Below are 13,741 nucleotides of genomic sequence, written 5' to 3'. Positions count from 1 at the left end.
TACATTCACATTTACAACCAGTCTCCACGTCTTATAACTGAAGACCAGCAAACTGCAGATGCTGGAAATCTGAAATAAAAACAAAATGCTGGGTGTACTAAACTAGTCAGGCAAGACCTGTGAAGAGGGAAACAGTTAATATTTCAGGTCAATGACCTTTTAGTTCTGTTTCTCCCAGTGGGTTTCCCTTGACCTGTGGAATTGTTCAGCATGTTTCCTGGTTTTTTTTGCCTAATTTATTCACCTTAAGATACAATAACCCATTGAGCTCAGCTTTGAGAGTATGACATCTGTAGCCCTCTATGTAGACAGCTCTACTTCTGAGTTCTAAATCACCAATCTCTTGTCCTACTGCTCTGTCCCATTTGTATAGATGCAGCCACTCAGCATCTACTGTGTCAGTTGCTCAAAGATCTTAATGTTTGAATTCTTTGAAATAGCAATGGGTATACATTCAATTTGTCACCTTTTCCTATTTGGAATCAATTTAATGAATGTGTTCATAAGCTACGTGACAACGGTTTCCTTCTCTGGGTCGAGAGACCACAACTACAAGTAGTATTTTATATGAGAGCCTGCCAAAATTCTGTGCAATCTCAGTAAGGCTTCTTTAGTTTTATATCCCAATCTCCTTGTAAGCAATAGCCTGATGCTTTAATTTTAATATTATATCTATAATTTATAGATATTAGCACAGAAACAGGATCATTGGCACACCATGTTGATGACCATTAACACTAACTCATTTCTGTCAATTCCCATGGGTCAATATTGAACTAGAACTGTGAAATGGCGTTAATCACTATGCAAAATGTATGGATATTCTATATTAAGTAAACAAGTACACCATGATCTCTGATCATGGCCTTCCTATCAATTCCATCAATGTCCCTCATCAAAAATTTTTCTCAATTCCCTTGATTTTAAGAATCTAGTTTCTTGTATTTCAGTGCATCTGAATTTTCCATCCTTGATACCTAGTAATTTTCTAGTCCTTTTAAGATCTTTCATCCTAAAACTGCATACCCTGAATTGGATGCTGTAGTTTGAATATTTTACTGAGCCAATTTATGGAGTCGATCAATTGACTTTTAAAAGTTTGCCAATATTGTCTTGGTTTCACACCTATTTATAAAGCCACATAACTCTAAGCTTCAACTGCATGCCTACTATTTTCAAAATACAGGTGTTATGTAGTTGAATATTCACTTGATATTATTGGACTTCAGAATTGTACCAGTTAGTATACTCTGCATCTCATTCTTTTCACATGTATGAATTTACTCTTGACATCCCATTTCAGAGTCCTTTTCCCCTCTGGAAGGTCTCTACTGTCATTCTTGCTGTTGGTCCCATTAAAAAGTTTTCTCTCCACACTGGTTCAAATATTGCATTTTACAGATGGGTAAAATTGTGAAATCTTCTAACAGTTTGTCCTGTGTTCAATTCCTCTCTTCTCCCCCCCCCCCCCAACTTAGAGAATGGCGCCGAGGAGAAAGCCGAGGTTTTGAAGATGAAAGGCCTGCATTCCGTCGAGGAGAGGACAGAATCCGACGGGATGATGATAAGGAACTACTGTTCAGGAGAGGAGATGATGATCGGAGTATGTTGTTTAGAAGAAGTGATGATGACCGTGGATCTTGGAGGGATGATGACAGACCACCTCGCCGAGATGATGACAGGGGCCCTCGGCGTGCAGATGACTCAAGACCGGGCCCATGGAGACCACTTGAGAGACCTGGTACAAAATATCTTGTTATTTCTGGATTTAGCTTCACTGAGGCAGTTGTGGTTTATATTAATTCCATCCATATAATGTATAATTTACCTGAAAGAAATAAAATTTTCTTTTTGAATTTGAGGCGGTGGATGGAGAGAAAGAGAAAAAGCTCGTGAAGAAAGTTGGGCCCCACCCAGAGACATCAGGTCTTCAGAAGATAACAAGGATAGAGAGCATGACTTGGATCGGGATCGAGATCAGGATCGACGTCTGCCATTTAGGTTTGTAGCTTGTGAATTAATAACAATCTTCCTTCATCTTATTAGACAATCTGCTAACTGCAGTTACTTTAAATGTATTAGATTGGTTTATGTTTAAATATTGAGAGCATGTTTATTTGTTTTTTTATAAAATAATTGTTGCGGTATTTTAACAGTTTTTAGTGAAATGTTCAGATGTACATTTTTAAACAAAGTGGTTCTTTTCTTCATCCATGCTTTTTTGTTTTCCCATTGTTAGAATCCAGATGAACATCCTCTGGTACTGTGGCTAAATAGCTGTCAACTTGTGAACTGTGAAAGCAAATCCAGCAGGTTGTTTGTAGGCAAGAAAGCCTGGTGCTGTTTACCCAGCATCAACATAAGTATGGTCCACTTGGGAACCAAAAAGACAAGCAGTTCAGACTTTCCTCACTGTTGGCTTAACCCCAAGTATAAGGTCAATTACTACAACATTACTGCTGACCTCACTGGTTACGTAACTCTACACAGGCAAGATATTAACTGCACAAAGAGTCAAATATCTGAATAGCTCAACATACTGCTTTAAACATGTGGGGTTCTTGCAGAATTGATCAACCAGTTTTGCAACCATTGGTACAGAATTTACTTATTAGCTGAAAGAAAAATGATTTCTCCTGGGACCATATTACTTATTTGTTTGAATGCAGGTAAACAGGAAAGCAAAACATTGATATAGGAACAATCATTTTGAACTACAAATACATGAGTAACCATTTTCACTATATTAATATTTCAAATGAACAGTAATAAATTTTGCTATACAGAGACAGGGATGAAGGCCCTTGGAGACGTGGAGGCTCTGAAGAGGGCAGTAGTTGGAGAGATTCTCCTCGGCGTGATGACTGGGATGGTGACCGAGATCGTAGAGACTTCCGTGAACGCCGAGAAATAAAGGATCGTAAAATCGAGCCAGAGCGTCGTGCTCCACCTGTTAGGGGTGATCGAGAAGAGGGTAAAAGCAGAATAATATTAATGCTTAATTATTGCTTATGCTTAAACTTAATGCTCTATTCATTAGAATAGGGCGACCCAGCTTTATCCCCACAGTGATTTCCTTAAGTTGTGTGTTGTTTTTTAAGCTCTGCTAACATCTTTGAAATCCGAATAAATCTTGTGCATAAATTTTCAGTGTTCATTTTAATATGCTTGTAGCATATTGTGAGGCAATTTGGGATTGGAGTTTGTAGTTGGAATGTGAAAAATGCAAGCAAATGGTATATGACAACATTTATTCATCATGATGACCTGACTGGACAAGATGTTTTTGCACCTTTCACATTGCAATCTGTTGTTAGCTCTGAGCTTTACTTCCATTTTGTAAATGTACCAAAAGAAAAGGCAAGATAGTTGCCATAGTGGCTTCTAGTTGCAAAGTTTGTGAATCAGGAGATTGTGCTGTGAAATATTATGATTCTAGCCCATAGAAGTAAACATGGAGTAAGTGCCAACACTCAGGCTTGAGGGTGAATAGTCACGAGTCTTAACAAATTCAGCTTAAGTGCTCTCCTGCTGCATGTCAAATTTTAATTTGTAGTGATCTCCTCCTTGATTCAATGTAAAATGATTCTTGCATTCTCAGTCAATGATGCTTATTTTTAAAATTTTCAATAGGTGTGTGGCGACGTGGTGGTGAGGATCGAAGAGCTGAAACCCAGGATGACAGGGAGCTAAAGGGTACACCCAGCAAAGGTCTGTCGCATAAGGACAGTGACCAAGAAAAATCAGCCTGGCGAACTGACAAGGAGAAAGAGACACCTCGGCGTATCAAAAATGAAATTGATGAAGAAGGCTGGACTACAGTGCGCCGCTAAAAGTACATCAGTGTCCTGTTTACCAGGATACAGGCTGAATCCTTTTCAATCTGACTTATAGTAACTTTATGGCTTAATCTTTTTGAAGCTAACAATTAAATTGACATTTGTTAAACTGTACGCATGTATCTATTTTAGTACAACTTAATACAAGCTGATCATGCAACTACAATGATAGACGCCTGCGAAGTGAAACACCTGTTGCATGTCAAAGCATTTCCTTTACTCAGTCAGCCTATCAGTTGACAATAAGGGCAGTAAGTGAATACAATTAGCATCCAGTGCAGCTGTCATGTGAAAGGACAATGCCTTCCCATTACTTGTCAGCCTGTCACTTGGTAACGTTATGGTAAAGGAACAGCACTGGCATTCTATGTATGCAGCTGTAATGTGAAAGAAAAATGCACATCAAAACCTGAATCTCAATTTTTATCAACTGATTTGGATAAAGTAGCCTCGCTGTATTACATAGGTGTGATTTAAGGCTTTTAATATACATCTATTTGTTGCCAGTATGTCAGCTGTCATACTGTAAATTGTGTGAACATATTTTTAAAATGTCACATTATTTAAACCTTGCAGTTTGGAGAAATTTTGGTCAGGTTTGCTTTGTTTTTCATTTGGATGATTAAATTGATTCAGATCTAGTTTTGTTCCCATCTTTCAAATAAAGGTTTTCCTCATCAGATTTGTTCTAGTAATTGTGTTGCAGACTATTACACTGCAGTCTATTTCAGGAGGGAAAAAAGGTCAACTAAAATAACTTGTGCATAGTGCTTGTTATTCATTTGAATAGAGTCCTAAATGTTGTAGGTCAAAGTTTATGAAGCATTGATGTTTCCTCTGGATTTGGAGCTGAATTTCTATGTGATAGTTTGTGATTTAAACACTGAGGCAGATTTGAAAAATCAGTTGAAAATTTCTTTACGAGTGGTAGTAGTAGACTCTTCATCAGAAAATTGTCAAGATTTAAAGGCTATACAAGGGTGCTAGCTAAATTAGATTTCTGTGTACTATTTGACAGCTATTACAATTGTTATCTTGAAAAGATGCAAATTTGAAATATTTGTCAGTTTTATAATTTGGACCTGCAGCTAATGTACACAAACTTGCTGCTAATCTTTTGGTCTAATAGTATGGTAATGCTGTGTCACACAACCCACCATTATCTTGTTAACATAAGCAACTTGGAAACTGGATTGTTGAACTTGACAGGAGTTCCCATAATTGGTTGGCTTGCTTTTGCATATTATCACAATATCTGATGCTCTTGGAAGTACAGTCAGCCCTCCTGATGCGCGGATTCAACCAACTGCGGATGGGGGGAAACACGGAAGTTTTCTCTCCAGCACTCGTTGTTTGAGCATGTACAGACTTTTTTTCTTGTCATTATTTCCTAAACAATACTGTATAACAACTACTTACATAGCATTTACATTGTATTAGGTAATGTAAGTAATCTAGAGATGATTTAAAGTATGGGAAGTCTTTAAGTCGGATCAGGTACATCCGGTATTATTTAGCGTCAAACATTTGTCTTAGTATGTATTTTACCTTTCAATGCATATAAAACACTTTAAATGTATGTATTTCAATAATTAAACCACTGTTGCTAGGTAGTAATTGTAGCTTTCATCAGGGCAGGGCCTTTCACATGCTCCATTATTCTCATTTTATCCTTTAAAATTGTTCCAGTCATTGACCGACTGTAGCCTAATGCTTTTCCAATGGCCGATGGCGTTTTACCTCTTTCTGATTGCTTTATTATTTCTACTTTATTTTCAGTCGTGATCGTTTTCTGGGCAGTGGGTGCAGAGCTCCCCTGGATCCTGAAGTCCACCTGCACGGAGACAGGTTAACTAAGGGACTGAGCATCCATGTTTTTTTGGTATCCACAGGGGGTTCTGGAACCAATGCCCGGCAGATAAGGAGGGCCGACTGTAATCTTCCCCCCCCCCCCAATTTAGGAAATTGGATTGCCTTTTGCTATTAGTGTTCCAGTTGCTGAAGTATAGCAGAAAACAACTTCAGTTGGATTACTTAGATGAATTATCTTCCACTTTGTCTGGTTTCAGTTTATCCCCAGACTTCATCTGTGCTGTGTAAGATTAACCTGGCATAAGTAGAGGAAGTGAAATAAAGGAAGCTTGTTTAAGTGACTCTTGAGCCAACAGTAGAGAAGAAATACAAATTGCAGTAATTTGGTTTACTTGTTTTATCTAGGCAAATACAAAATAAATAAATAAATCAGCATTAAGTAGAGAACATGGTAGAACAGTCCTTGAAAGTGAGGCCATAGGTTGTAGGAACATTTCAGTGATGGGGCAAGAGCAGTAATCTCCTTTAGTTCAAGAGCTTGAATGTTGAGAAGTAGTAACTGTCATGAACCTGGCAGTGTGAGTACTGAAGTAGGCTCCTGTACCACCTTCTTGAAGGCAACAGTGAGAAGAGCATGGTCATAAGCATAAATATTTATTTAAAAAAAAGTAACTACAAAACTGTCCTACAGCCTAATCCAGCACCAGACAATGAGTGGGTTTCCCTATAGTATATTTAGTGGGTGCACGTGCTTCTCATTAAATCCTAGTCAAACTAAATTACCAGTGTCCAAATATAATCTCATTCAAATTCTTTGAATGAAATATTTAGATCAGTAAATAATCAATTTAGTCTGGCTAAGGCTTCACTATCATTCACTGAACTTGGACCATAAGACATAACAGAATTAGACCATTCCATTGTGGCTGATTAATTGTCTCTCAACCCCATTCTCCTACTTTCTTCTCATAACCTTTGATGCTCTGATTAATCAAGAACCTATCAACCTCCTCCACCTTAAATATACCCAGTGACTTAGACTGCACAGCTGTCGGCAACAATGAATTCCACAGATTCACCACCCTCTGGTTAATAAAATCTTTCCTTGTACTAAATGGATGTCGCTCTATTCTGAGGCTGTGTCCTCTGGTCCTAGCCTCCCCCAATATGGGGAACAGCCTCTGTTTTTCCCCTTCTTATAAACTCCAGTGAGTACAGGCACAGGGCCATCAGAGGCTCCTCATATGTTAACCCTTTCAATCCAGGGGTCATTCATGAACAGCCTCTGAATCCACTCCAATGCCAGAACATCCTTTCAAAGATAAAGGGCCCAAAACTGCCCACAGTGGTCTGTACAGCCTTATAAAATCTCAGCATTACATGTTTGCATTTGTATCTTAGTTTTCTCAATTGAATTTGCTTTCCATATCACTGACTCAATCTGCAAGTTAACCTTTAGGGAATCCTGCATAAGGACTTCCAAGTCCCTTTGCACCTCTGATTTTTGAATATTCAGAAAATAGTCCATGCATTTAGTCCTTCAATCAAAGTGCATGACTATGCACTCCCCTACACTATATTACATCTGCCACTTTGCCCATTCTCCCAATCCTATGCAGGCATCCTGCTTCATCAACACTACCTACCCCTGCATCTATCTTTCTATAGTCTCTGGCCAAGTTTGCAAAGTCATCAATTCCTTCATACAAATTATTGGCATAAGATGCAAAGAAGCAATCCCACATCAACCGCTGTAGCCCAGCACTAGTCACTGGCAACCAACCAGGAAAGACTCCCTTTATTACCACTCTTTTCTCCTGCTGGTTAGCCAATTTTCTATCCATGCTAGTATCTTTCCTGTAATACCATGGGCTCTTGTTAAACATCACCCTAACCCTACTGTGGCACTTTATCAAAGGCTTCTTTGCCCCATTATTAGCTTTCTAGCAGTTAATATGTACTTCATCTCACTCTGTATCTGGGGGGAAAAAAAAAACCTTGTATCCTCATTATTGGGATTAGTAATGATCTTACAAGAATCACTAGTTTCTGGAACGGTTTCAGGAGATTGGAAAATAGCAATAGCTTGAGCAGTTCCCATTTCCTTAGATTATATGTACAGCATTTTTAGGTCACACAAGGTAGTACACCTGTACCACAACTGGCCTTTTTAAAAAAAAAACAACACAACTGGACAAGGACTCTAGTTACAGTAGCCTGCTTCTATGCTTTTGCTTTTAGACACTATTCAGTAAGTGTCTAGAATAAAAGTCTTAGAGCACAACAGGGCAGGTGGCCATTACAACTTTCTAGGCTAGATTGAACAAAAGTTCTTAAGCGTCAACGGCATATGCACTTTATATATCCATGAGGTTTACTTAAGCCAGGGGTCGGCAACGTTTACCACTAAAAGAGCCAATATGGACCCATTTCCCACAGAAAAGAAAACACTGGGAGCCACAAAATGAAATAACACTGCATACAACGGGTTTTTTTTGCCTTTATGCTATGTATAAACAAACTATAATGTGTTGCATTTTTGAAATTGATGAACTCCTGCAGAGAAAACGAAATTACATTTCTGCATGCAACAAAAACATTTTGAACTCCGAAAAAAAGACGTTGGGTTGAAGGTTACTACATAGGTAGCCTACCTTGGATCGAAGAATTAAAAGAAAGCGCGCACTGGCGGGTGTCAGGCATTGGCAGTTGTGATGTATATTAATAGCGATAAAAAACACGTTGTAGCGGTGTAGCGCTACACGCAGCGCTAAAATAAAGACTGCAGTCAAAGGTAACTTTATTCGAACTAAACAGCCTTGCTTTAAAGCCTCCCTCAACCCGTCCCCATGGGCGCGGATGCTCCAAAAGACACGTACTCACAAACTCCCGTAGGCTATCTCCCTTAGTCGGAACGGTGGCTAATTGTTCGGATGTGCCAGGAAACGGTGTCTCCGCAAAGTACAAGATCACCATAATCTTCAAATTTCGAATTACATTTCAAAAGCTAACAAACCACGGGGAGCCGCATCACAGAGATCAAAGAGCCGCATGTGGCTCTGGAGCCGCAGGTTGCCGACCTCTGACTTAAGCATTAACAATCCAGAGGACTATCCCCAACTCAAAAAAGGCATGTGGTTGCTATGCAGTGTCCAGCTGTCAGCTGCCTAGAATGCTTTGACTCCTCAGAACCCCAACCCTAATGTCGGATTTACTGCTCAGATACTTGGATATACATTGCTACATGTTTTTGCTGTTTGGATTTATTAGATAAAGAACCATTATTCTGCTGTTGCTCACCTCTAATTGTTTAATGCTGAACAGTGACTTATACAGCTGCATATAACACATCAGCATTGAGTTTGTCATCTTTTTGGATGAATATAAATATCAGATTCTGAGTGAGGAAACACCTTGAGAGAATACAAATACATTCACTTAAGTTTATACTCTGGCACATAACAGGTCAAAGCATGAGTATCAAATTTTCTCTCTGTATCAAAGAATAATGTAGAGGAGGAGCAGCCATGACCCATTGTACCCCTGCTGGCAAAAAAGGAACAATCCTTTGAATTTAATATTTGTTTCATTCCTCGATAGAGTTCTGCAATAGAAAGCTGGTACTCATCTGTTCATCTGGCTAGTGCTTTCATGCAATTTTGTGGAGATTAATTTTCCTCCAATTTGCTGTTTTTGCCCAAAAAACCTCCCTAAACCTGTAGAATCTCTACAATTAAACCGACCACTTTGACATGTTTCCATAGAATGTCATAACAGAGGTAGAGAAATACAGCACAGAAATAGGTCCTCTGGTCCATCTAGTCTATGCTGAAACGATTTAAACTGCCTCCTCCCAAAGATCTGTACTTGGATCATAGCACTCCATATCCTTACTATCTGTGCATATCCAAACTTCTCTTAAACGTTGAAATCAAGCTCATACAAGAGCTAAAGACATAGGAGCAGAATTAGGCCATTCAGCCCATTTGACTACATGCTGGCAGTTTATGACTGTCTCAGTGAAGAAGTTTCCTCATGTTTTCCTCAAACTTTTCACCTTAAAGCCATGATCTCTGGTTGTAGTCCCATTAAATCTCAGTGGAAAAAGCCCATTTGCATTTACCCTAACTATACTTATCAACTTTTGTGTACCAAAATTTGAATTGTTTTAACTTGTATGGCACAACATTCATTAGCTAAACAGGCATACAGTCGTGCAGTGTCTTGCAAGGAATCGTATGTTTTTGGTCTGAGGTCATCTAACCGTATTCAAATATCTTACTACTTTTGAAGGAGGAAAAGCTGATGTTACCTTTTGTGTCATCAAGGTACTTCAAAATGTTCATGGCTATTTAATTGCCAGTACATGGGCATGTACATAGAAAATATTGGCAGTTAATTTTCCAGGCAAAGTTTCTCAAACCACAGTTAAATAAATGTTTGATAAATTAATTGTTCAATAGTGATGCACAGTAAATATTCCCAGGAATAACCATCCACAATTGTATTACTGTATCATCCTATGACCAGGCAAATAGAACCTCACTTTAACTCCTGATAATTAGCAGAGTGATGTATTATCAAGTTGTGGCAATGGGGCTCCAGTCAGGAACAAAAATATACCATTATTGGACAAAGATGATATCAAAGGAGATTAAAGTTGCACAATACTTGCTAAATATGATGCTCTTCCTTGGCTCATGATAATAGTGGCATTATTCCAAACATCTACATCTGCAAACATTACAGATGAGAAATATTATACATCCCAATCTAGTTAGTCTCACAAATCAACAGCTAATCCTTTAAGTTTATCACTTGATTTGAAAGTCAAAAATGAATTTATCAGAAAATTTAAAGTAGTCTTAAATTTACCTTTCAACCATTAAACTGGATGTTAATGCATCTCCCCACTATTGCAACAATTAATTTTCTGGTCACACCCTCAAGTCTTCAGCTACCATACTTATCAGAAGGATGGCCTCAAAGTTAATATTGTTTTAATAACGTACTGAAAGCAACAAAATGCTGGAATACATGTTATACCAAGTGAAATGTTATGTGCCCTGAAATTGTGTTACTTGTTGCATCTTGCAGATTACACACTAGTTTGGATGTTAACTAAAGCGATGGTATATTCTTTGCCACAGAAGCTGTTTGCCCAGCTTTTTAAAAAAAAGCAATTTAGATTTGACTTTATATCACTGTTGTATTAGTCAAAACCCCCAGTTCTACCAATTTGCACATTTAATCCCACTTTAGAAATAGGACATTTTTTTTCATATCCATACGTTTTTAGAATTTCCCAGTTCAGGTCAGTCCATGTAAATTGGAAAACACAAGCGATTCAAAATATCCAAACTTTCTGATCTCCCTTTTCCCAACCATCAATACAGACCATTGCTTTCTCCCAGAGAAAGCAGCTAGTACTAAAGCACGGATCTTCAGTTGATCGAACATAATTATTCACCTGAAACTTTGGATAGGAAAACCAAACGCAAGGTCAACTGCCCACATTAGTCCTAGTTTAATTAGGTAATAAGGCAGTTAAAACATCCACGAGGAAATCTGCAGATGCTGGAAGTTCAAACAACAACACACACAAAATGCTGGTGGAACACAGTAGGCCAAGCAGCATCTATAGGGAGAAGCGCTGTCGATTTTTCGGGCCGAGACCCTTCGTCAGGACTCACTTAAAACATCCGTTGGTCTTTGCTATGATACTAGCGGTAGGATGCAATCAATATTCGAGCATGGCTAACCAGATTAACTTGCAGTGGCCCGGTTTTAATTCCGAGTGAGAAGCCACCAAGGATAGGTCACATTGCGGATGAGGCCGGGGTGGGGGTTTATAATCGTTCTTAACCTACTGAATGTAAAGTCTGTGACTCGACTGTTGTCCACAGGCAGGCGGCGCCCGAGGACAGTCGAAAGCACAATTGGTTTCTAACCAACTTGAAGGTTCATCGCAAACAAAACAGACAAAAGAGCTGCTAAAACATGAAAATTTATTGGCTTCCCATACTGTTAACAGTTACTAATTAGTAGTCCTTAGAACAGTTTTACATTTCACTTTCGAATGCAACATTTCCTACCTAATTAAATCAAAATACATCTACAATATATCACTGGTTAAGTTACCTCACATTTTCTGAAAGCGAAATGCACATAGCGGAATTAAAAAAAATGATTGTGGCATTCTCATTTCCATAAACTATATATTTATATAACTGAGGTAGGTTTCTGGACTTGATATTCCGCCAGAAATAGTAGATTGTAAACAAATTTAGACAGTGTACATTCAGCCACTATAAAACATTTTCCCGTACTCAAAATACTCTCAATAAAAGTCCAAATATTAGTCTACGAAGGTTGCTCAGGGCATGAACTTAATTCGACTCACGCTGTCCTTATTAACGGACCCTCTTGCTAACGCAGTTTCTGGTCTTCAGTTTCGGGATAGAAGGTTGTAGCTTGGAGAGGGGGCAATATTTGATGGTGTGTGCGTTGTCCCCGTTAGCACCACACAGGGGGCAAGTGTACCTCCTCAGGATGGGGCACAACACTCTTCCATCGGGACTCTTCAGGACGTGGGTGGTATAGAGGGTAACAGACTCGTTGTTGTTCCTGCAGAACACGCAGATTTGCAGGTCTGGCTTAGCTCGGGCGCCTCGCTGGTGGTGAGTAGTTGGCTGCTGTTGGTGGTGAGGGAGATGCTTTTCGTCCATCATGATCACGTCCACTCGGTCCAGTCGCTGCTGATGCCTCTGCTGCTGATGCCGCTGCTCCTCGCCTGCCCCGGAGTAAGCAAATAGGGGGCTCGAACTCGTGGAGAAGGGGCTGAACTCAGCGAACCTCTCCTCCAAGTCGGAGTCCAGCAGAGCGCCGTGATGAGAGCACAGGGGCAGGTGACTCAGCTCTAGGGAGCGGGCGAGGTAGGGAGACCTGGTCTGCAGACCAAGCTCGCTGCCCGGATGCAGCCCACTCTTGCCCGCCTGGTTGACAGCTTTGCTCACCAGTGTGGTCAGACCCAAATAATCATTCCACGAGTTGAAAGTGTTCTCGCAACTATTGGCGAACCTCTGGTGCAAATAATCCACCGGGCTGGTATGATTATCCAACCGGTTGTCCAATGATCCAAAACTTTCCATTTCTCATTTACAAAGAATCCTGTGTTTTCCTTCCCCCCCACCCCCTCCCTCTCCCCACCCCTCCACCCCCTTCCCGTTACAGAAATTCTCGACGATGCCTCTTTTGAACGGTGTAGTTTTTCCGAGTCTCCTCACTCATAAATACAACGCAGGCACTGCAGTTCAAATAGCCACACACCTCCTCCACAGAAAACTTATCAGCCAAGCGCCCTCAAAGCCACCGACACTCTGCAAACACCCTTTAAATCCTGCAAATTTCACACAAAGTCCCCACCGCCATTTCTCTTCTGATCCCCAAACAGCCGATTATCTCTTTAGAAATAGCAACTGAGCTGCTTGGGGTCCGCCTACTGCTGCCGCTGATTGGACAATAATCGGGCTAACCCTGACAGTGCGGTTCTTGTTGGTTGGTTACGTCGTCAGTCACCAGGCATACTGGCCATTTTTGAATGGCGAACGCGAGGGTCAGCAACAGAGGCAGAAGAGGCTTATCGGTCACTGTCATCCGTTCCTCTTGTGCTTCCATGTTAAACGTGAAGTCAATCGAAAACAGGTTAGCTTAACCAGAGGGTTTTATGCAAAACTGTGAGGAGAGGCAAGATGTTTCATTTGAGATATTACCAAAAGTTTCAGAAATCAAAGATGTCATTTGGTTTAAAATTGTCTTTGATCAAATTCCAATATAAAGTAGCTGGGAGCAGAGCCTGTTAAAATAGGAAAAATTTTATATAAAAAATTGTTTTGTCATTCTATTGCATCTGTGCAGATAGAGAACGATCTTAAACATTCACTCTGCTTCCCTCTCTACACATGGTGCCTGATGTGCAGAGTATTTCTGTATCCGATTTCCAATATTCGCTGTGTTTTGAAGGGATAATTGCCCTTTTCATTTGTTTTCTTTTCTTTTCTCGCTACTGCCAACAGGAATGTGGCATAGGA

The 13,741-nt window shown here is 39.8% G+C and overlaps 2 protein-coding genes across 2 annotated transcripts in view; one reads left to right on the top strand and one right to left on the bottom strand.

The window, feature by feature from the left end:
- Positions 1–4,521, top strand: part of eif3s10 (eukaryotic translation initiation factor 3, subunit 10 (theta)) — a 73,500-nt gene extending 68,979 nt beyond the window's left edge. Inside the window, exons 19-22 of the mRNA XM_059947964.1 lie at positions 1,479–1,741; positions 1,863–2,001; positions 2,787–2,974; positions 3,634–4,521. Coding sequence (XP_059803947.1) covers positions 1,479–1,741; positions 1,863–2,001; positions 2,787–2,974; positions 3,634–3,833 — 790 coding nt within the window. The 3' untranslated portion in view covers positions 3,834–4,521. The remainder of the gene's footprint in view (positions 1–1,478; positions 1,742–1,862; positions 2,002–2,786; positions 2,975–3,633) is intronic.
- Positions 4,522–11,828: 7,307 nt separating this feature from the next.
- LOC132379798 (nanos homolog 1-like) lies at positions 11,829–13,291 on the bottom strand. The gene has a single exon (XM_059948082.1). The coding sequence runs from the start codon at positions 12,800–12,802 to the stop codon at positions 12,065–12,067; it is 738 nt and encodes a 245-aa protein (XP_059804065.1). The 5' UTR covers positions 12,803–13,291; the 3' UTR covers positions 11,829–12,064.
- Between the last annotated feature and the right edge of the window lie 450 nt (positions 13,292–13,741).

The sequence above is a fragment of the Hypanus sabinus genome, chromosome 22, assembly GCF_030144855.1.
Source record: "Hypanus sabinus isolate sHypSab1 chromosome 22, sHypSab1.hap1, whole genome shotgun sequence".
Classification (NCBI taxonomy): Eukaryota; Metazoa; Chordata; class Chondrichthyes; order Myliobatiformes; family Dasyatidae; genus Hypanus; species Hypanus sabinus.
This window is presented reverse-complemented; position numbering and strand designations above follow the sequence as displayed.

Bases quoted from the DNA above. Each gene is read 5' to 3' on its own strand.
- LOC132379798 (XM_059948082.1), bottom strand. From the start codon at position 12,802: ATGGAAAGTTTTGGATCATTGGACAACCGGTTGGATAATCATACCAGC.